The 24798-nt window shown below is 39.0% G+C and overlaps 1 protein-coding gene across 11 annotated transcripts in view; it reads left to right on the top strand.

Moving 5' to 3' along the window:
* NAV3 (neuron navigator 3) overlaps positions 1-24798 on the top strand; it is a 543191-nt gene that overhangs the window by 459212 nt on the left and 59181 nt on the right. For 8 of the 11 annotated variants that reach the window (XM_061454721.1, XM_061454723.1, XM_061454722.1 and 5 more), the window contains 4 exons: positions 16158-16296; positions 19636-19912; positions 22048-22753; positions 24266-24754. In XM_061454721.1, coding sequence (XP_061310705.1) covers positions 16158-16296; positions 19636-19912; positions 22048-22753; positions 24266-24754 — 1611 coding nt within the window. The remainder of the gene's footprint in view (positions 1-16157; positions 16297-19635; positions 19913-22047; positions 22754-24265; positions 24755-24798) is intronic. The other 3 variants (XM_061454725.1, XM_061454724.1, XM_061454720.1) reach the window with 2 other exon arrangements.

Below are 24798 nucleotides of genomic sequence, written 5' to 3'. Positions count from 1 at the left end.
ATGCTGTTTTCAGGTTCATTTTTTTCTGCAGGCACTTTCTTGAAAATAACTGCAACCACTTCTTTAAAATATATTTTTTTAATCAATAGTTTTTGCAACAGTTGAGATTGGGTTATTCATTGTAGTGACAACAATGTCAATGGACTTTTTGGCCTTAATGATTTAATTCTGGGAGCCGCTACTAATTCTGCTTATCATGAAACCTAAGGTTTTTGTATGTAGGTCAACGATAAAAGTGGTTCCTGGGATGTCTGACAGGTTGGAATAGAGCTGCTGAGCCCCACACGAAAAGGTCACTGCTGCAGTACACAAGGGAGGGTTGTCACTGGGGGAGGTGGCATCGAATCTAGCCTACAAAGAGAGGCTTGGACTCGGGTAGGCTAGTCATTGGCAGGTATAAGTAGGATTTGCTTGCTGTCTCCTGCTTATCTTTGCCTACCAACAGTCTCCTAGCTTCTAATCACCACTGCCAGGCAGCTGTCACATCGATGGGACTGTCAGCTGCTCTCCTTCCTTCTTTCTGCTCCCAAAATTATTTGTTTGTGACGATTCCAAATAGAAAATCTTGAGCAAGCACAGCACTGCTGGGTAAGCAGGGGAAAATGAAAGACTTGTATTTACTGACAGTTTTTTAAGCTATGGAAAGCTCCTTTAGGTTTTTATTTTTGAAGTTCCATACAGTATTCTGTGCTTATCTTGATCTCACTGAGAATTCATATTCAATCCTAATAACTTTTGCATCCCATTTAAACGGGAGTAACTGAAGATCTCATTACTTAGGACTTTGAGTGATTAGTCATTGGGGTGTAGGTTTTCTAAAGATTCATAGAATAATGCAGCATAAAGTGGCCTTGGGAGAAAATTTTACTCCTTTGCAGAAGGTAGTATTGGCTATGAAATACAGCTTGCTAGAAAAATTACAGCTCAGCAGTTCACCCTGAAATGTCACAGCATTTCAAAGACTTATCTTTCACGGTGCCACATGTTGCAAACTTACTAGCTTGTACATTGAAGCTTACATACATAGTGAGAATATGTAAATGGGAGTGTATGAGAAAGCAGCAGTTTGAGAAATGACACCTGAATTACAAGAAATAAGAAGTGATTGTCAGCTTGCCATTTGCATTTAATGGTACCTGGGTTACCAAGCCTTGTCTGCAGTGGCGTTAAGTGTGCTATCTGAATTTGATGAACTGACAGTCTGGTCTCACTTAAGAACACTAACTTTGTTTTATACTGCACTAGATTGCTCCATCTGGGTTATGTTTTTTCTTACACCAGCTTATACATGTTGTATTCTCTATGCAGTCATTCAGAGGGTCTAGAATTTGGGGGTTTTTACTAGTGCTTTACGCTCCTGTGATACTGCAGTACATTGCAACGTAAAATAGAAATTTTCTTAACAGTTAGGAGAGCAGTTGCAGATTGCTATAGATGTTTCTTCCCACTCCCAAAAGCTAACCTTCAGTGTGGAGAGTGACCTGTTACAAGGTATGCATTACAAACTTCCACTGAGTTTAATGACGTTGCAGATAGTATGCAAATGTACTATGCAATAGTAACAGGAGTCCTCGAGGTTTGTACACAGCTCCTGAATCAATTTAACAACATTATCAATTTAGGAACTAGCCTAGTTAAGTCAAACACCATTTGGGTGGATCCACATATAGATTGCTACAGAACTGTAGAGCTTAGTTCAGGAGAGATCTAGTCTTGAAAAGGCAATTTAATGTTTCTACTTTCTGTTTGCCACCCAGCCTCTCTGCAAGGAGCACTTACTACACGCTCCAAAAGGCAGAGGAAACAAAATGATTAGCTTGAAGAGCTGAGAGTAGTGGATTTAGGTTTGGAACATGAATATTCATCAGATCATGCTCCCCTAAAATAATCATCAAGCACAACCTTTCTTTGGGAAAAGCTGTCAAGTTTGACGAACTGCACATTGAGAACCTGACTTAAAAATGCTTAACTCAAAAATGGAAGAATCTTTTCAAGCAACATTAAACAGAGCATTTTAGTATTTCCCATTAAGTTTTCTTCAGTATTTGTAAAGTTCATTGATTTCAGAGAAATAAAAAGCAGCAATATATAAAAGATGGAAACTTAAGGCTCAGGAGTAAACCCACTCCTCCCTATCAAACTTTAAAAAGAGGCTAAAAAAATACATTCAGGTAATGTAAAGGGTACATTAATCTGTCTCATATCTGGGAGTGCAAGGTAGAAGCAAAGGCAATTGTCCTGGGTTCAGCAGTAGCAGTCATTTTTCTGCCTTCATGCTTTCACTGGCTAGCTGTATTGTTTGCTATAATTCTCTATCTGTCTCTGAAAAGACTGAATGGCGTGCAATAGCTGGGAATATAAGGCCATTTGATCATGTCTTTAGCTGCTTAGGTGTCACATTGTTAGACATCTACTCTTGAGAGTTTTGATCTGTACCCAAATCTTACATGTCAGAAAGAAAAATGATGCTACGTAATGTCGTTAAATTTGGTATTTTGAATCACTCAGAAATGAGAGATGAAAACCCTCTAAGTTATGGTCTAATAACAAAGGAAATCTCTTTTCTCTAAGGGAAAATCCTAGAAAAATGCTAATCCTAAGGCAAGGATGTTTAGGGATGATTTATACCTCAGAACATAAAGGGTTTTTTTATGTTTATTCTAATATAAAAATGTATATTCACATAATCCTTGCGAATTCCTAATTCTTTTAAAAAGGCCATCTAAGCTCATGCATTTAATTGTGCACTGCTTTATGAAATAAATTTCTTTTCTTGTCAGTGCTTCCTGCTTTTCAATTTCAAATTTATTTTGTCAGATTGATTTATATCTCAGTTTATTTTGTTTCTTCCCCAAGAGGCTTCTGCTTTTGTGAGTGTCCCAAGTAAGGGATTTTAAAATAAATGACTTCCAGTAATAGAACTATAAATAAAATAGTGAATATTTTCTTCAGACAAACTGAAGTCAGAAGTTTGTGTATCATAAAAAGCAACCAACCAAAAAGCCAAAAAATTGTTAGAAAAACCTATAGTACTTGATAAGATAAAAGAATAATAAATGAGAATAAAATATCAGTAGATATCAGATTTATTTTTTTTTAACAAACAAATATCTTGACTTCTATTGGCAAGCTAATTTTGATAGTGGAAAGGAAGAAAGATGTAATGAGACTCACATGCTGTACAATCTGGGGAAGAGCCCTTAATGACTTGTTTATTTCCCGGGGTTGCACACTCCAGCATTCCCAAGTGTAAACCACTGGATTTGAGAGATTTGAGTATGACCAGAAGCCTGAAACAGCAGCCTGTCATGTTCAACTGTGCCGAATGATTTTAATAGCAGTGCCACAGCAAAAGAGTGGAGGCAGAGCAGCTCGTTGGTCTTGGGAGACTCCTCAGCTTTGCCATATTATAGGCAGACCACGACTGACTCGTAGCCATATCTTAGTAAGAGGAGGGAGAAATAAGATTTTTTCAAAGAAAAAGCTTGAATAAGAGAATAAAACCCCAATGGAGTCTGCCTATTTGTCATAACAAGCAGGAAACCTATGGTGTTTTCTGCAAGTGTCTGTAACAGTTGCGTTCTCTTTTCAGTACATGGGAGCAGATGCCAATAGTTGGTGAAGACATGAACAAGCCTATTTGCAGACTGCTGCAACAGGCTTTGGACTTGGACTTTTGTTTGGGACTCTCTTGTTGTTACTCTTCACCAGCATTAATTTCAGTAGCATTTTGTCTTAATACCTAGGTTTCTGAAGAACGAATGTGAGGCCAAAAGCCAGTGCATGCTTAAACCAGCACATGGATCAGCTCCCTCATTACGAAGCTCTGTTAGATGCAATGGCAATGTTAGAGGTGCCACCTGAAAAACAGAACTTTGAACAAAAGATAAAAGAGCAAGCATCTTTATTAAGTTAATGAGTTAGCAAAAGGTGGAGGGAGGGCAGAGGTCCTCTGCTCTCTCTGGTTTTCTTCTTCTTTGGAAAAAGTCACAAAGTTTAGCAAGACGATTGAAGAATTACCTCCATGATAGTGCTGCGCCTTTGACTTTGCTGTGGCTGAAGCACTATAGTCAAGAAAAGGGAGCAGTGTTTTTTGTAGGGATTGCTTCTACACTGCTGCAAGGGAAAATGGTCACCTTCATTTATTTCTTAGCAATTAAATATTTACATAAAGGTTGCTCTTCCCATTGCTGATCCTTTCTGTTATATTTTAGCATAGTAGTCTTGATTGTTACCCAGTATAAGGTTAGCTATTCCTTTAACCCAGTTGTAGTCCTTCAAAATGATTTTAGGATATTTTGTGATTATATTTATGCCAGTTACCCTGTGCCTTTCCTGGAAATTGAAAGGTGGAAGGGTGTTAGATATAAAACTTAAGACTTTTTATAAGGGAAATAGCTGTAGATATTATAAATATTGGTTATTTATGGAAGAGCTGTAATCAGTGTAGGGGATTTTAAGAGGAAAGGTTTTTTTTTTTAAGAGATAGAGTTTCCAGCCTGCCATAGCATGTTCTTACTATTGCAGTTGCCTCTGCCCTTTCATTTCCGCTGCTTCTGATAGTTTTATGCGGTCTGTCAGAGAGCAAAGATTATCTGAATTTCAGGTTAAATGGGAGACAGCAGGGCAATTTCAGATGAAAAGTACACAAAGTACTTGAATAATGTAAAGACAATGTATTTGCTCTGCTAGCATTGCATGGGAGGATTTTTGCTGCAGGCCCTGTGTCACTCTCTGCAGTGCCTTTGGTCTCAGCTGTATGTGTCTGGGGTAGATATGATGCAGCAATTCACTTCTTGAAACTCTGCTCCCTGTTATTGTCTAGAGCTCTGACCTTTGTAAGTAACATCCATCCTTTTATTTATGCAGGATTTGAGCTTAGTGTCCCTCTCAGCTGCAATCTATCACATTTCCACAATCTCTTGCTGTCTGGTCTTTTGATGTCTTTCTTGCATCCTAATTCTTTCTGCAACATTGCAGATGAGTATTTTCATTCTTAGCTCTCCTAGCAGGCTGTAGAAAGGACTCTACTCCTTTTTGTTCTCTTTCCAGCATAACTGCAGGATTCATGCCTCTCCATTACAGTACTTTTTTGTCTTTTTCACATGGAAAACAGCATTGAAAAAACAGTGGGCATTCATCCTTTTGGTTGGTGTTTGTTTTTTTTTTTTCTGATAATTTGAGATTCACCTCCTCACTTTCATAACTCTCTTGGCATTGTTTTTTTTTTAGGGTGGTAACAATAAATAGCAAACTTGCTTTTCATATTACTAAAGTTAATTAAAAATTCACACAGTTGCAAGGGTAAGTTGCACTTAAAATGTGTCTTGCTTGCAACCCCAATGTAATCACGATTTTTGAAAGATGTTTAAACTGGCTCTGAGCTGAGGTGTCCTATGCAGCAAAGTGGCCTGCCTGGAGGACCATGCCCCCAGTGCCCAGAAGATAACCGTGTCTCCATCAGGATGCAATGGGCCTGGCATCACACCCTAGCAGATAGACAAGACTTTGCAAGTGCCAAAGTCTCCTCCCCTGTTGTCTGTATCTACCATTTTTCAAGCACACGTGCATGGCCATGGTGGGCTGGGGAGGACCAGCCAGAGGACTTTTGGCAACTCATTCACCACTTCATGTCTGTCCCATCACAAAATCCTCTTTCTGCCCTTTGGTGCTGACCCCATTACACTCCCCAGGTCACCCAAAATCCCTGAAAAGCAGCCAGAACCAAATCCCTGAATCGTTTGATAGATCCTGACATATTAGAGGAGTAAGTCCACTTGGGCAGTTATTTATGTGCGTACAGGGAGATCAGGTGTTGTTTTTCTCCTGCTGAAGATGCTCAAAGGCTGAAATGGGTCCCCTTTCTAAAACCTGCAGTTCATACCGTGCTGACAAGCTGTGTCAAGAGTGTCTTGAATCCATGATCACCATTTTTCTCTTTGAGTCAATCTGGCAATCATACTAATTTTGGTACTTTCATCCCTTGGAGAGAGAACTCATAGTGAGATATGTTAGTGCTGCCATCTTTTCAGCTGAAAAGGGTGGTTTTAATATGCTGTTTCCCTGACCTTTGAGCTGAAAACAGCCAAGGGAAATATTCTGTTATCCAGCAAAAGGATTGCAATTTTCTGAAGGCTTTGGTTTCTTTTTTGAAGAAAACTGTTCACAATACAGAATGCAACAATGCCTTTAGGAAACATCTGTCACCATACAAGGAAGAATACCGAAAGGTTTAAGGTGCATAAAACCTGGTATTGTTGGTAGTTGTGTACCTTTAGAGATTATATCAAAATCTGCCATATCTTTGTAAAGGAATTTCTCGTATTTTGACTTTGTTTTTGCGTTAAATTATGAGTGAAATGTGTTTTTTAATTTGACACAAGAGCAATTGAAATATGTTTGATTTAAGAAAAAAAAATCATCTTTTTTAGTTTTATTTCAAGCATCCATTTTATACTATCCTTTCCTTTATTATATTATTATCTATTTTTTTCATGTGACTAGCGTATAGTCTTGTATTTAATTGAAAATGCTTCAATTTAGAAAAGGCAGTTTTGTTCAGTGTTAAGTAGTGTTTTCCACAATGAGTTGAAATATCAAATGAAGTAAATTAAACATCTGAAAGCTAAGACCTAAAAAGAAGTTCTACTATGCCTGGTTGCACAGTGCAAAAAAGTGTAATTTCTGATTTTAACATGACAATGCAACTATAGGCTGACTGAAATTTGTAAATTAGTTCCTAAATTTTTTTCCATTTTTTGAGGAAATCATGATATTTCTATATTGTGAGATGTTTCATTTTCTATCAAAAAATCAGTATATTGTCAAATATGTTTTGATTTAAAATTTCCAGCTAGCTATATATCCACATAGCTTCATAATATTCATCCTGCGGAAACCTGAGCAATTTTATCTGGCCTGCAACTCACTCATACAACCCTCATTTCTCCAGACTCCTTAAAATCGGAAAAGGATTAGGCTGAATTTGAAGTAAATGATCTCCTACCCTCATTGGGAAGATGATAAATACATGGCACACAGATAGTACTTACGAGATTATGGGACTGACAAAGATTGGGTACCACTAGTATATGGAATAACAAATACATATATTTGGAAACCTCTGGTGATAGAATTGATTCCAGTTGAGATCTCTGAACAGAATTAAAATACAGTGGCTCAATAATTGCTGTTAATGACCATGTGAAAAGCAGGAATGTAAAAAGAGGTGCAAGTAAATAGCATTTAAAATTGCTGCAAATCCTGGCACAAGTCAGGATTAAAGATAACATTAAACTTTTCAAACAGAAATTATCTAAAACTAACCAATGTCAATAATCTAAATGCCCAAATAGCTCTTTAATGCAGAATGAGAATATATTGAACATTTGGGGAAGTGAAAACAAAAAAAAACCAAAAAAAACCAACCAAATCAAAGCTAGGACGACTAAATGCAAATAAGTTTTGTTCTGAAATCCATGTTTTCTAAACTCAGCAGCCTGACCTTCATGGGTGAGAAGGCTAGAAGGAATTAAAAATCAGGAAAAACCCCTCCAAATCTCAAACGTGAATAAAAATATTCCACGGACCTATTTGTTACAAAGAGAATAAAGATATGCCTAAAACAGAAGTCTGGTATTGTCTATGGAATCATGTATGTCTGCTATATTTAATCCACATTGCACATTGCTTCTCAGAGACACTTCTACTTTGCCTCTGTCTTCGTATGACTTCATGAGAGTCATATGTCTTCATATGACTCTTCATGTGTATTTGCATGAGAGTTACAAACAATATTTTTTAAGCCTGTATGTTTTCTGCAAAGTTTTATTAAAATCAGCCAGGCATCATGGATGAGCAAGGGCCTGAAGGCCAGATGCACAGAGAGCATGAGAATTGAAGTCTTCATTTCTTACTAAATGATGTTGAAAATAAGGTCATGGAGAAGCAGGAGAAGGTCCCTTCCTACTTGCTGCTTAAGCAGTAATCTGGGTCTTCACACAGCAAAATCTGGGAAAAGAGCAACAAGTGTGAGTAACAGTCCTGGCAAACAAAAGCAGAAGAAACATCTTTGTGTTCTGCTTAACTTGTCCTGTTCAGACAGGTTGTTGTCATGATGCTGGCTGCACACAAGTAAGCCTGTTAGGCTTCAGATAATAGGCTTACCCTGTTATCTGAAAATATTTGTGTGGATCAAGCTCTTAAATAGTTTCAAAGGCAAAGATTTTTATTCAGAAGCCCTTGAGGCATCGAACTAGCAGCTTTTCCCACAGTTGTAACTTGTTGCTAAACTGAGCAAACCAGCACCTTGTCTTGGGGCCTGCTGGGAAAAGCTACATTGAAAGAGGGTGGGAACGGGAGGAAGCCCATTGCTTCCATTTGCTTCCAAGATAAAATTAATCCCATGCTTTCAGAAGGGCTGTATTTCTGGCTGTGCTCATGTGTGGTGGGGAGTGTCCCAGTCTCTGGTGCTTTCCCTGCTCGTCAGATGTCAGTGCAGGACTGAAAGCTCTGAGACCACCTTATGCCAGTGGATAAGAAGGTTATCAGGAACTGCTGCAGTGGGGTGACAAGGGCAGGAGGTGTCCTGCACTAAGCTAGTACAGTCATCTTACAATTGTAAAGAACTATTTAATCAAAAAGAAATGAAATTACAAATTAAATGTAAAAATTTTGTTTTAGTTTCTGTCTGCCACATCTTTCCATCCTCAGCAAAGGACAATGGGGGGTAACAAATGTCTCTCACAAACCAAAACCAACCTTGCTTTACTCCCAAGAGCAAAGCTGAATAAAACTGTTGGGTTTAAGTCTTGGTATTTCATGAAGATTTGTAGGATGAGAATCATGGCCAGAATGAGCAGTTATTTACTTCTCATCATTCTGCTAGCGTAGTTGTGTACACTTTTTTTCTTCAGATTGTATTTCATCAGTTACAAACAGGAAAAATAAATCCTAGTAACTGCACATAAGCCAAAATAGGACAGGTACTTCTAACAACAAATATTCTTAACGTTTGAGAGACCATGCCAGCAGAAGAGATTACCAATTAATCACAAATTTGACATCAGGCAAATAATTACTGGGAACAGATCTCCTCTGAAGAACTATCTGGAAGATCTGTCTGGTTTCTTGGTATACTTCTTTACTCAACTTCATCAGAAGGATAAGGTTGAGTAAAGTGCTTTGATTTTTCAGTACCTCCTTCCAGCCAAAGCTCTTGACTGGCAGTTTGCAAAGGTGAATGGCAAATTCTGCTTATCTCAGGGTGTTTGAAGGTGCTGGTTTCCATATGATTTTCCTTCAAATACAAATGTGGATCCCATGAGATGTTTCTTTATGCTTCTGGGATGTCATTTCTTTCTTCACTTTTGGGGATGTGAGTTGACATATACAAGGTGAAGAATGACATTTTTACTTCTGAAAGTGATAAGGTAACAAGGAATAGAGTTTCGTACTGCATTTGTGTCTTCTGAAGAACTGCATGGGCACTGTAATTTGTTTATGTCCATTCAACTGATGTTAATTAACTTACTGTATCTGCATTTTAAAAACTTCAACATCTCTTGGATCCAAACAGTGTATTAAAAACATAAACAGCAGCGGGAAGATAATTCCATCAAAAGCTTTTCTCCCTTGGTTTGTTACAATATTGTCCTGGTGGAATTACTTCCTTACATCTTGCTTCAGCCCATATATTACTATTTTCCACAGACTGTTCAAAATGTAATTAAAAATGAATGCTCTTTATCTGCCTCATGCAAAAGAACTTTACATTCTAGAAATAAAAGATCTTTCTAGTAGGATATTTATTATTTTATTCAAGTAACGCTTGCCTGAATGCCATTTTGCAAAGTTCCTTCTTCTCATTGTTGATACATTCTATTACAAATTTAGAGGGAGTTAATGACTTTCTGCTGTCGCTATCATGTCAGTTTAAGTGTTCTATTCAGAAATAAGTGGAAACAAGGAGGGGTTATGGCAAAGACTTGTTCAGATCCTGAGGTGTGGGTATGCAGGTTTTGCAAGGCATGTATAATTATCACAAGAAATGTAAATCTTCCATAAGTTTTTTTTTCCTGCAGGCTCTAAAACCAAATTATTTCTGAAAGCACTTATTAAAAGCTTGGAAGAAGAAATATGGAAATACAGTGACCTTGCACAAATGCATTTTGCTCTAATTGTGCTCATGGGCTAGAAGTAATTTCTGTAGTAGGATATTATTTTCTAATTGGATCCTCTTATAAAAAAAATTTCAGACATGAAATAAAAAATCCTCCCAAAATGATACTACATGAAAGCAGATACATTTGTTCTTTTGAATTATAAGCAGTTTTCCTTAGAATATGCTGAATGCATTCATTCTAAAATGCACAAGGCATGATTTTCTGTCCATGACCTCAAAGTAACTCAAGATTAACGCTTCAGTGGTTGCCTTGTTTAGGTATGACAGGTAATATATTACCCCTGCTGAGGAAAAGGTGGTGAAGTATGAATCCAACTGGCCATGTTTTCATTTAGCTATGAGGATAATATAGCTATAATGAAATTCATAGGCCCTGCAAGTTTCTGGTTTGGTGCAGGGCCTGGGCTTTGGCTCTCACAGTCTGTGAATTAAAACAAAGTATTGATTTTATGAACTCTGTGCCATCTTGAATCTGTCTGTGAAGGGTCAGCATAGCTGTTTTATGAATAGTAAGCAGCTGAGCTCATAGGATTTAAAACAGATTAATTCATGATGAATTAAACTTTGAAGGGGAATGTTTGCCAGCTGATATATTGGCTGGCAATCATGAGATTGTCTAGTGAGAAGTTCCTTTGAGTAACTACAGTCCAATTATTTTCTTATCTTTTCTTCTTAATGAGCCAAGAGATCATTTCTGTTCTCAAAAGTCAGTTAGGGGGGGTAGCTATAAGGTCTTTATTTTAGGCTGAATCCTGCCTTACTCTCCTGAAATACGTCCTGAAGTATGGGTGTCAGGACAGTAGCAGGCTGGACTGCATCTTAATATGCACTTCACTGTGTGCTCTAGAGAAGCAATATTCACCTCCATGGAGTGTGTTGTGGAGGCTGATTTTATGTATTGTATTCCCTGTTTTATGGATTTTATGTGTGTGGGAGTACCTTAAGCACAGACTGATGGTTGGTGGGTTCTGTCTTCCTCTTGCAGGGCTTAAGTGAGCAAAGAAAGGTGTACTAAGTTTAAGCTTTCTACTCTGGGCATCTAGTTTGGGTCCTTTACCTCTCTGATCTCTCTCCAGTCTTTCCTGCTTGTTCTCTGTCTGTTGACTAATGGATTAAATGCCAACCTTCAATTTCCTAACTCATACTTAATATAGATACCTTGCACATCAGTGACATGAATTGTCTTACACTCCAGGTAGCCGCTCACTTCACAGGTGGCTAAATTTGGAGATTTTGCTTTTTTAGGGCGCTATTGGCTAATTTAAGTAACTATCCAGTATAACTGAGGGTGTCCCAGTCCTAGCCACTGCAGTAGACTAGTGTACCAGCATGTTATTTGGCAAATGTGGAAGGAGGCTATACTAGTTATAACTTGTGTTTCTCACACACCTACTGCTTCTGTGAGCAACGGTGTACAGACATCCAGAGACTGTAAGAGAGGGATGTGGACACCTGCATCATCTGAGGAGTCATTGACATAAAACAGCCAGCTGTGTGAAGCCATAGGAATAGATAACACCTCACTGCTCATCTTTGATCTGATCTTAGTATATATTTGTTGATCCTCAAACACACACTCAGGAGTCAAGTTTCTCTTTAGCCCTATATATTATGTAGCCCCTTCTTTTGTCATGATCTCGATTATCTTATTTTCTCTTTAAGACCATTTTCCCCAGCAGCAGAAGTACATGTGGGCACTGCCCTCTTTGTAGTCACTATGGTAATGAACAATTTTAAAAAGTTTAAAAGCTTGGAGTTGTTCTGGAAAGCAAGTAAAGGTTTTGCTAAATGTGTTCAGATTCCCTGGATCCCAAATCCATACACAAGTCCCTGGGAATACATGTGTGCCACCGGCATTAACAGGAAGGTGACTAAGGAGTTCTTGTTTCTAAGCAAGATACACAACGATTGTAGGTCTACTACTATGATCTAAAGCCCTTCGTGTGCAGTACAAAGCATGTGACAAAGTGCTATTTTTCATTCAGAGTTACAATCCTTCCTCGATAGAACAGTTATTTTGATGAAATGAGTTGTTTAAGAGGAAAGGTTTTAATTTTGTTTTCTAGAGCTGCATTCTCCAAGCTGTAGTTCTTGCTTCTGCTCTCAAAAATGGGTAATGAGCCAAAGAAAAAAAAATGCCAGCAACTTCTCAAACTATGCCAGGGGCTGTATGCACTGAAAGAGCCATACTTTTTCAGCAGACCCTAATAGCACTTTGATTAGAGTCTTGCTACCTTCATATGTCTGACAAACTGCTTCTGAAAAGCTTTTTCATTTGCATACTTAGGCCACTTTGGCTGGAGTAACTCTCAAGAATTAATAAAGTATGCTAATAGTTGAAACAAATTCCAGGCATTAACTCAGCTTGTCAGTATGGTGGAGTTCACTGAGATGGCAAGTTTGAGTGCTTGTAGGAAAATGCTAAAATAGCAACAGGAAAAGTGGAACAATCATTGTGGTTGGGCACTCTACCATGTCTTGTCTGCAGTTAGAGACTGCTTTGATTTTCTGGAACAAGTACCGTGAAAGGAGACTATTTTAGGTATTCATGGAGCTAACACAGGTTGTTAGTACTACTTCCTCTTGTGTACCTTCAGGATTCATTGCTCTCCCAATGCAGTGCATTCTGTATTTTCAGCCATCACACAAAACATCTAGAAAAATTTGTTGCATATTCTGCAGGTCTTTATTATATAGGGTATGATCAAGTATTATCTGGCCTATTTCATTAAATCTTTGCCCTAGAGCTCTGTTGCTTGCCCACCTGCTGTGTGAAATAATGTCTTATGCCATATAAATATTCCTCATTTGGCCCATATACTTCAGCATGTGAACTCAGGATTTTATTATTTTCAAGCAAAAGAAAACCCAACAAATACCTGTGGAAAGCAAACACAGAATTGTAATGAGCACAGCTGAGTGTAATTTATATTTCCATTTGAGGGAATACTTGTGGGAATATGTTCATAGTTCTACATACTGATGTTAAGCACCGGGTGTTTTGACTTCAGACACCTTGCTATTTCTAGAACAACTATGTGATAGAAAGGTCACTGACAGGATTATTATGGAGAGATTTTTCCGTATTAGCACACACTAATGAAAGAGAGACAGAGAGTGGTAGTGAAGACTAGCCAACTGTATAGATGGCTATATTCCTCAACTTCATGGAGTATTTGATGAGATCAAGGGGCCGGAACTTTGCTTGAAGCATCTGGAGCAATTTGTGGAGAATAAGGATGTGTACAATATTCACTTTCAGCATTTTCAGGAATTAGAGACAATGTGGAGGTGTTCTCCAGAAGAAGGGTTATTTCTTGGTTCAAAATGAGCAAGAACTGTTCAGATTCAAAAGATACAGGCTAGAATTAGAGCTGAATTTTAGCTAGTGCTAATAATCTCATAGGCAAATGTGTTCATCAAATTAAAACACAGATCTTCTAAGCAGGAAAGAATATTGGTAACATTACTGCAAAGAGCCTTGGCAAACTGAAAGAGCATGAGGTATGTTTCAGGATGAAGGTTGTAACACAGTGGCCATAAATCTAACCAGGGGATGCGGCAGAAGCCCCTCAGTGTCTATTACTTGGTTGGGCATGCTTGTTCTAGCCCACAAGGAGAAGGGACATTCCTACTGCAGTACAGCTTCCCTGATGAGATTCAGCCTTGTGAATGACTGAAATGATGGAATAATTATCAGAATCAGAAAGTTGATAAGCTGAATGTTACTTGTGCTGTGTGAACTCAATGAGGTTGTAAAGCACTCAGTGTAACCTTAATTCAGATTTCCTGTGCACATACATTTTTTGGTCAATCATAGTATGGTCAACAGTATCTCCTAACCTCTAAAGTCCTTATTTTATATAAAGTTTAGATTGAGGGTGTTCAGTTTTAAAGCAGTTATTTCACATTTTGTGTATTCCTTGTTATTTATCATGTGCATCCCCTTAATTTATTTCTCATATGTCATTTGAACATTTTTCTGAAGAGAGACTCTTTTAACGTGCTTTTTAGCGTAGTGTCTGAATATCCACAGCAGAGATTGTGATTTCAAACTCATTTGTGTATGTATTGTGCCCATTTTACAGATAGAAAGCTGAGGTACAGCAATAGTAAGGCCAAAAAAAGCTGCTGTTTTTTGACATAAGTAACCTAAATTTTAAGATACCCCTGCAGCAAACTATAGATTGAAGGCATACATTTGTACGTGTTACGTCTTTGCAAGGTAGGTTCTAAAGAAAATTAGAAGCTCTGTATTGCTGTCTGGCTTATTAAAAATGTTGGTTAAAGCAGTCAGCTAATAACCTACAGGTTGTGGGGAGTCTGGTACACCAGGGGCTTCAACTGTGTGTCACATAGTCCCTTTCATTACAGAAGTCTTTCAAATTCTTTGAAAAATGACAGAAGGCAGCTTGCTTTAATGCAAAATTCAGATTCACCCCTAGAGCTGACCTCTTACAATAAATTAATAAAGCGTTTCTAGAGAAAAAATAGTATGTGGTTGTGTTATCAAAAAATGTGTTGTTATGTACATTCCTGATGAGAGCAGGGAGTGCTGGGCTGTGCGCTTGCTCTCTTGTTTGCTGATTTGAACCCAGAACTAGGCAACACCCAGCTGGCTGAGCTGAGCTGCTGGATAGGGAGGAGCCTTTGTCAGTTAGCTGAAAAAATCTATCAAGCATATACAAACAGTGATTTTGAAGAGATTTATACAAGTCATCCATGATTCAGAGGATTTATCTTAGAAACAGCAAAATGCACATCCTTAATGTGAAGATTATGGCTATTAAGGATATTAAGTACTATCTCTTAAGTTTTGAACTTTACCAGCATGAATAAACATGTCACCTAGCTATGCCTCTCCAGAAGTTATGTGTCTAGAACAGGCTTTACCAACCCTTTCCTCTCTAGGAGAGGGAAAGACATAAAAAGGCACCTTCAGTGGACAGTTCATCCCACAAATGTGAGATATTTTAAGTAAGGATGAATTCCCTCATAAAGGAGCCTGCTTCTTTGTGCTGGTTAGAGAGTACACCTAAATAGATAGCTTAAATGAGATGCCTAACTGTTACATAGCTAAAACTATAGGAGATGAATCCTAGTGCAAGCGATAAGATGAATGGTTTTCAAACTCTGTGGCCTGGGAATAATCCAAAAAAAGATTGACAGGTGGAGATGCAGCAAAACTGGGAGTATATGGCAATAAACTAAGAGTCATAATGTAACACCATGGAATAGCAATTGCGTAGAGAAGGGTCTGAGAAACACAGATCAGCTTCCCTTCCATGGAAAAGCAAGGCTTTTGTGAGAGTAGGTAAATGACATTTGTATAAAAGTAGCCTTTCTCTCATTTATATCCTCTGCCTTAATCTCCCAAAGCAGAAGACTTGACAGCCTGTGCTTCTTGAGAGATGTGTATTGTGTTCTCTGTCAGCTCTAGTGACTGTATTGTCAGGGAATCCTATTTTGATGACCTTGCATGCACTAGACAAAGGGTGAAGACAAGAAAATAAAACTTACAGAAATACTGGCTTCCTGCTGACAGTTGATTAGGCTGCAGAAGAGATAGTCCTTTTATTTTTCTGTAGCCTGGGAATCCATCAGGTGTCTCCAAGCCATTAATAATGCTTTGGCTAGCAACACCAGGTAGGTTTAATGGATTTCCCTGCCAGTGTACTGAATGTGATTGCAATGAAGCATGAAACAACCTGTTCTAGTAAGTTACACTTACAGCTGATGTTAATTTTTTAAAAGGCACCTGCGTCTTCCATTAATTGAGCTAGCAACCACTTGACAATGAGTCAATAATTAATTAATAAGTCTGAAAACTAATATACATTGTACATTAGGAAATAGCACTGGAAATTTTCTGGTAAACCTCTTAGAAGAATAAATAATCGTGTCTATTGATGTTGAGATGCTTTCTGCCGATCAACACACGGTATGTAAAGTAGATGTGCTCCTTTCTCTGCAGCTGGGATGACAGCAGCTCAGTTAGTAGTGGCCTCAGTGACACTCTTGACAACCTCAGCACGGATGATTTGAATACCACCTCATCTGTCAGCTCTTACTCCAATATAACTGCCTCTTCAAGGAAAAACACTCATGCCCAGGTGAGTATTTTTTCATTGCCTTTTTTTGCAACACCCTGCAAGCATACAAGATAACAAAGAAGAACACACAGTATCAATGCCTGTGAAACAAATTAAATACTAATATTGTAGAAACTCCTCTATCACACTTGTGTGTAGGAAGTCCGTGGATCCTACTGACCCAACCCTGACCTGTGGACTGACATCTCAGATGCCCTGCTTGCAGGGCACATATCACTGCTGAAGGTTATGGCTGACAAGACCCTGTTCTGCCTGCCCCAGGGCAGCCCCCACTGGTCCCAGCCTCAGGAAGCCCCCAGCCCCTGCTGCACCCAATACAAAAAAAGCACAATATGACTGGATCCATGATGCGTGAATTTCTACTCACTTCATTCCATTTGGATTATCTCAGCGAAAAGATAGCACAATTTAAATTAATATAGATTTTTTATTTCATGAGCTGATGAATGTCAGGGAAGAAGGACATAGGCTATACTGTCCTTTCTCTGTTCTCTCCACTGGGATTAAAGAGGCTGAAGGAAGGAGCCCACTGGTGGCAGAACTTCTCTCCAGTCAGGTCCAGGAATAACAGTTATCCCTAGGGCACACAAGGGAATAATATGTAAGTCAAAACAAGGTTCTGAGCAGCATAAAGCCGCAAGCTGTATACATAAATACATATATACATGTATGCGTGTATACACACACACACACACGCACACATACATTTATAAAGCCCTTGTGTCAGGTATCCCAGTGTTTCTTCCCAGCTTCCCTTAAAATTGCAATTGATGAAAAACACAATAGAGAATGTTCATAGGACTTGAGTCCCCTCAAAAAAGAAAAACAGAAGAGTTAGTCCCTATAGAGAAGTATCCTCTTCCATGTCATCTCCTGTTTACAAGCAGGGAACTTCAAGACTTAACACTTGGCATAGGGGGAGAGCTGTTTCCTCCAGTGATTTCATGTCAAGTATTCAGGACACGAGACAGACACTTCTAATTCCATATAGACTCCTGCAGGCAGCAAGTGCCTGAAATTCGGAGATCTGTTTTGTAGATGTAACTGTGGCAGACTTTGTCAACAGGAGAAAAACATGTATTTGTCATTTCCCCTAGATGACAGGGAAATAGAGTTGCTGTGGGAATTAAGATTTTAATCTTCACCAGGGCATATTTCAGACAAACATCATACTGATGCAAAGTTACTTACACAGATGCAAGCACTCTTCAGTGCTTACCATTACCTTTCCTACCCCATCAGGATCTCCCATGATTGCTAACTGGAGATCAGCTTCTTCCCTTTCACATCGATAGTGATGGCCTGCTTACTTGTTGCACTGCATCATCATCATCATGATCAGGAGATCTCAGGTTGACTATTTAACTCTTTGCAGGTCTTTTCTTTGAGAGATCTCATGTTCTAGTGGCACAACCAGATATTATTTGCAAATTGTTCAGTGATAGACAGAGATGCAGCACATGTTCAAATGTTGCTTTTCTGCCAGAGTTGCTTTATGTTATGAAGGCTAAGAACAGACTTTTATCAGGTCTGTCTTTTCCAGGCAGATTAATCAGAACACACTGTACTTCATGCTAGCCTGCAATCTCAGTCAGAAGCTGAGATGAGCAGAATATGTAAGTATTTTGCCAGCTGTTCTCCAGGTGTAAGGCATACTTACGTAACTCAGAGATCTCTTTTGCAGGCTTTTTAAGTTATTGGAGCAGTGCAAGCTGTCTATAGCCTAAGGCAGAAATTGCATATTTTGTTGTTGTCTTCTTATTTAAAGAGTATTAACATTGCTTTTTGGATCCCATAATGGTGAAGAGAGGCTTTTAGAAAGTACTATACTTGTCATTTCTTGGAAATGATGCAGTTTACTTTATAAATGAATAGTTATAAACACACAGCTATACATTTTTGAGTAAAGTTCTGGGAACATTACACATGTTGTAACAACATCACTAAAAACTCTCTTTTGAAGGACCCTGCAATATTTGTCTAGATGTAGAGGTAAGCTCTTTTCTCATCAGTCCTTACCCAAGATCTGTGCTAACGTCTTCAAAGCACATGTGAGATTACAGAAGTGCAGAGAGCTTTTGCATTTTATATGTCTCAAACAACAAATATGTAAGCAGCCACTGATTATTCTTTTGGTCATCTAATCTATACTAATCCTACATATGACACCAGTGCTCAGGAAACAACCAGAGGGCTCTGTGGGGGAGATGTTACAACTCAGAATAATAAACAGCCCTTCCCTGAATGTGATCCAGTTTGCAGGCCTGCTTAGTTTGGCTGTGTGGGGATAAGGCTATGAGGATACCTGGGAGCAGCACCGCTTTTCTTGCTGTTAATGAGGGACAGAGGTAAGCAGGACTGGTTAGATGATAATGTGCAAATAAGGCTTGAGGCTGAGGTCAGAAGGCTGCAGGAAAACACAGGAGGAAGGTTTACAACAAACAGCCTGTCACCACAAAGAATGAACGTCTTGTCAAACACAGAGGGTAGGGTCAGTCTCCAACATTTCTATTTAAGCCACTTTCACAGCTTCTGCATTGTCTGCCTTGTTGGGCTACTCCTTGCAACACATCCTTATTACCCTTATCACACCCCAGGGAAAGAAGATACCGCAGGGGTGTTAGGTCCTCACTGGGTCAACTTCCACATGGGTCTGAGTTTCAGAGTAAGCGTGACCCTGCTGCTAACCTTCAACCTGCTGGTGGGTAGTGCTTGTGTAAGCCTCTCTTCTGGGTACTCTGCTAGCTGATATAGCTAGAGTGAGATTCCTGTTGGAAACAATTCACTGCAATGGAAACAAACCAGTAGAAATGGTACTGATATGCAGTAGTACTGATAGTACTGATCAGTACTGTAGTACTGATAATTTTGCTGAAGGCATTTTCCTTGCTTACTGGGTGGTACAACATACTGCTGCTGGAACGTTATTCCTAATTTGGTCAGTGGAAGGCTTAGGTGGGAAAAGGTGAGAAACGAGACTGAGGTGATTTTAATAGTATATTTAGTAACTCCCTCATTCAAGTTTTTAGTAAAACCTCTCAGTGCAGCGATTTGTTTCTGAAATTCAGAGGGAGCTGAGGAACAATAAGGCATCACCACTGGTGACCAGAGTAAATTAACCTTCACTTTGTTATGGTTTATCTATGCAGAAACAAGTTGAAATATTTTGAAAATAAAAGAAAAAGGAAAAATGTCTTTCACAAATGGGAATGGTTTTAATGTTTCAATGGCACTTGCTACAAATACAATGTGCTTGTTCTATTCCATGCCTGTGATTTGACAAACCGGTATATACTGAAGATGTTAAGATTGACCATTTCTTGTGCAAATCTCTTGTAGCTGAAGACAGACTCAGAGAAGCGCTCAGTTACAGATAGTGAAACTTGGGGCAGCACTGAAGAGCTGAAGAAGCCTGAGGAAGACTTTGACAGCAGTGTAGACAGCAGTGGCAAGTGGAAAGGCCTTCCCTCGGGGCTGTCTGAAGAGTCAGAGAAGGGGGGCCAGAAAGCATCTTTCTCTGTTTCACAGACCGGATCCTGGAGGAGAGGCATGACTGCACAAGTAGGAACAACTCAGTCCAGGCAAAAAGCAGGAACAAGTGCACTCAAGACTCCAGGTAGGAAACTTCTGCAGTTCAGATTACAGCATTGAAAATTAGGGCTTTATACTTAGAATTTATCTATAAGCAGTCAAGAATCTTTAGTGGGCTAAAAATGGCTATTATAAATGTGTGACAGACATGAGGAACTGTAAGCATATTGTTAGTTCTTTTCATACATGGCTGCAAGCCAAAATTGTGATAATATACTAACTTGTTCATCTCTACAACTGTTAGTTTGCTACACTGCATACTAATAATTTATTAATCATGCATTAATATATCCATAACAAAACCTATGTTTGCATTTTATTTTACAATCATTTGACTGTGTCAACCTGTATTAAGGAATTGAGTATTTTTGGACTCATCTGTGTCTTATTGTTGTCCTTTAGAAAACCTGTACCTTTGATAATTGAACATATGCATAAAAATGGACAAAGATTAGAAGCTGAGATAAAAAGACAATGCTCAAGGGAGGGGACTCAAAATCACTGTTTCTGAACTAAAGCTGAATTGTCACATTCAAGATACTGCACATATTCTGTAGTTCACTGTTAAGAGTCAAAAACTTGTAAAAAAAAATCTTTTTACTCTCTTTCTTCAGTGCTAGATGATTTCTTCCCTAATTTTAAAAGGCCTCTTAGAAATACTAACCACTTCTGCAATCTAGTTTTGAAGTAAAAATCCATAGTTGGTGGAAGACATCATTATAAAGACCATGTAATCCATCATTTTACTAGGGAAATATTAATTCTTTGTAGGACATTTTCTAGACCTTTGTCATGTCCCAACAAAATCCTGTGTGAGCATGCTTTAACCAGCAGTTATGAAGGCAACTAACAAAGATCTCAGAATAAATTCAAATCCTTTGTGAGACTCTTTTTTTCTATGCAATGTTTCTGCTAAACACTGGTAAGCCTCTGCTCTACAAGATCCCTGAGGAGCTTTGCCACAGACAGTGGTCAAATGAATGCAGAAATCATAGAATCATAAAACCATATGATAGTAAAAGGTGTACTGCTTGCCAAACTAAGTTTCCCAGATCTGTTTTGCTGAAGATGAGCAGGCAGCCGCTGCGCAACAAAGAGCTGAGACCCTATTTTTTTTTTTTTCAATGATATAGTCTGTGTTTGCTGTGTAGGAGTCTGATCTGTACCTTGGTGTGTGCGTGCAGCATAAAATGTCCACTGGATAAAAACATGGGTGGATTTAGTTCTGACTTATAGGAGTTGCTCTTTACTACAGTTTAGTTCCTTCAGAGAAATTTGGCCACGCACCTCCAAAACTTTCATATTCTCTTGAAGAGTGAATTAAGAACTTTGTTATTTTTTCCTTATTAGGAGCATACAAAAGATGCTTAAAGAGAGATTAAAGAGAAACAGTATTTTTTGTCTGTTTGTAAACTAAGGATTTTCTTTTAAGATAGAAGAGAATATCTTATTAAACCTCTCTGAATTTTACAATAATATTATGTGAAAATATATGGTATAGGCATGTGTCAGTGCAGTACTGAAGGCAGCCTCTCAGAAAATCAAAAATCTTAAGAAGATATGAAGGATATGACAAAGACTAACTCATGTAACTGTTGTAGTTATAGATCAATATATATACATACAATGATAATATAATCTCTCCCTGATATTTTTGTGTTACTAAAACCATAACAAGCTTAGTTTTAAGCTAAAAAAAAAAAAATGTAATCAGTGAAAACTAAAGAACTCAGTAAGTACTACTAATTTCTACATGCATAATTAATAGCATACCTCTGGAAATGTTAATTACATGTTATGTTGTATTTTCAAATATTATTTCTTACACATAGAAATGTTATTAACAGAAAAAAAAAAAAAGGCCAAATAAAATTCCTTAGAGTTCATTCAGGATAATTTTCTACACATGTGTTCTCTAGCTATATAGGAAACTGGAAGCTCCTGGGAGAATTTTAAGCTCTTAACACCTAATGTTTACCTGTGATGTATCATGCCTGCTACTGACTGCTGATGAGGGACTAAAGACTAAATTAGTCTGTTTACTTACAGTAGTTTTCTATTTGTGCATTTTTTCATTTTTGGAATTGCAGCCATATAGTGTGGATATTGAGACATTCCAGCTTAAACACAAGTGACCTTTTCAAATATACTTTCATTTAGGAAAAACAGATGATGCAAAAGCTTCAGAAAAAGTGAAGCCCCCCCTGAAAGGAGCCTCCATTCAGCGCTCTCCATCAGATGCGGGAAAAAGTAGTGGTGATGAAGGAAAAAAGCCTCCCTCTGGCATTGGCAGATCAACTGCTACAGGGTCCTTTGGATTCAAGAAGTCTGGAATGGGATCTTCTACAATAATCACCACTAGTGGAGCAACCATCACAAGTGGGTCAGCAACTCTAGGGAAAATTCCCAAATCTGCAGCCATTGGTGGGAAGTCCAACGCAGGGCGGAAAACAAGCTTAGATGGTTGCCAGAACCAGGATGATGGTGTCCTGCACATGAACTCCAAGACAACTCTGCAGTATCGAAGCTTGCCTCGCCCATCAAAATCCAGCGGCAGTGGAATCCCTGGCAGGGGTGGCCACCGCTCCAGCACCAGCAGCATTGACTCCAATGTCAGCAGCAAGTCTGCAGGTGCTGCTGCCAGCAAACTACGAGAGCCAAGCAAGATTGGGTCTGGGCGGTCCAGCCCTGTCACCATCAACCAGACAGACAAGGAAAAAGAGAAAGTTGCCGTGTCCGATTCTGAGAGTGTCTCTCTGTCCAGTTCCCCTAAATCCAGCCCAACTTCGGCGAGTGCCTCTGGCACACCAGGACTTAGGCAGCCGGGATCCAAATACCCAGATATCGCCTCCCCCACCTTTCGAAGGTTAGTGCTTTTGTATGAATTCCTGAAGTTGCAGTATATAACGCAGGGACTTTCAGTGTCTTGAAGTACTGGACAAAAAGCCAGGGCATAATTTGCCACAAACAGAGAGCCAAGTACAAAAAAAATAAAAGGGCAATATTTTTTTCACCCAAAATGATTATTTCTCTAAGACTTTCCCAGAACTAAAATGTGTGTTCCTTGAGCTTTGAGCGTTTTAGGTGCATTCCCATAACAATGGTTTGAAGGCTGGAAGTTGGACTTGATGTTGTATGGGTGTCTTCCAACTTAAGATACTATATGATTCTAAGTTCAGGCACATGACATGTGAAGAAGGACACTGTGTTCAGGTGCATTCTCTTACTGGAACAGGCAATGCCATAGCCTGGTCAGGGAACTGAAGAGCTCTATAGCTTATAATAAAGTATTCGCTTTCATGTTGTTGGCAGCTCCAGCTGCAAACTTTTCATTATCTTAGCAGCTTTGTTACATCCTTCATCACAAACATTAGCAAAGCTAAATGGTCAATTATAAATGCCCCATTTTAACGTTTCTGGAAATATAAATCTGGATGAAATATGAATTAGAATGGAGCACTTGAACCGCTGGAGAAAAAGCCAATAGTGCCCTCTTGTGCCTACCTACCAAAACAGCATCTCCAGACTGCTGGGATGTTGCAGCTGATTTTTGTAGGCTTGGCAATATGTGAAACAGATTCTTACATTATTAACCATGCTTACTTTACATCACCATAAGTTTTGCATTTATTTATTATTGATTTATGAGCTGCACCTTTACTGCAGCTTAAAATATTTCCAGTAAGACATTAAGTCATCACATGACCCTTTTATTTCAGCAGTTTTAGCGGATTGGGGGTTTATTTTTTTCATCATCACAGTTGAATTTTCTTCTCCAGAATTTCTGGAAGCAATTTCGTGAAATACACCTATGTCATGAGTACCCTTGGAGAAAAACTGAGCCCATTTAGTTCTGGTGCAGTTTATTCTGTCTGAATGGTTACTACATGACCAATGACCGCATGACCATCTGTGCAAAAGAACAACGGGAGGGAAATTTTACACAGATACTTAGATGTTTATTAAGCTATGAAGGATTTTGCAAGTGTTTGTTGCAATCAACGTAGCTGATTTGAGAAGTGAGGGGTTTAAAAGCTAATGACCTAGCCGTGGGAACGCTTAATTACTGAATTTGGGTGAAAGTGTAATCTGTTTATGCACTAATAAGATGAAAATGTGATTATTTTACCTCTCTCTGGGAGGGTCTGTATGTGCAAAGAGCACATCTGAACAGGAGTGAGAGCTGTTGCTAATGAAACAAACCCTGATTATTGTGATACGGTTTAAGTGAATTTAATTTTGCGATGCGATTGAACAAGTAGGTAGGCATGATTTTAGTAGCAGTAATTAAAAATGTGTAGTTTGGCTCTTAGGATGTTACGCCATGAATGTTTAATGTGGCTATCAGTTTCTCTAAAGCTATTTGTTTTACATTTAGGTTGTTTGGTGCCAAGGCAAGTGGTAAAGCTGCCTCTGCACCCAGTACTGAAGGTGTGAAACCCACATCGGCAATGCCCAGCCCTAGTACCACATTGGCACGGCAAGGCAGCCTGGAATCGCCATCCTCGGGCACAGGCAGCATGGGCAGTGCAGGTGGGCAAAGTGGTAGCAGCAGCCCCCTCTTCAGTAAACCTTCGGACTTAAATGCAGATGTTGTAAGCTTAAGTCACTCCTTGGCTTCCAGTCCCGCCTCAGTGCACTCTTTCACATCAGGTGGTCTTGTGTGGGCTGCAAACCTGAGCAGCTCTTCAGCGGGCAGTAAGGACACACCAAGTTACCAGTCCATGACTAGCCTTCACACCAGTTCCGAGTCTATTGACCTTCCTCTTAGCCATCATGGCTCTCTCTCTGGACTGACAACAAGCACTCAGGAGGTTCAGAGCCTGCTCATGAGGACTGGAAGCGTCAGATCTACTCTTTCGGAAAGGTGAGCTTGCCTATAGGTACAGTGACCACAGAACCAGTGAGAGG

Source organism: Pezoporus flaviventris, unplaced genomic scaffold (assembly GCF_033815535.1).
Source record: "Pezoporus flaviventris isolate CSIRO_AGI_PZ_B2104156 unplaced genomic scaffold, CSIRO_AGI_Pfla_v1 ptg000016l, whole genome shotgun sequence".
Classification (NCBI taxonomy): Eukaryota; Metazoa; Chordata; class Aves; order Psittaciformes; family Psittacidae; genus Pezoporus; species Pezoporus flaviventris.
The sequence above is the reverse complement of the archived record's forward strand: the minus strand, read 5'-3'. Positions and strand labels throughout refer to the sequence as shown.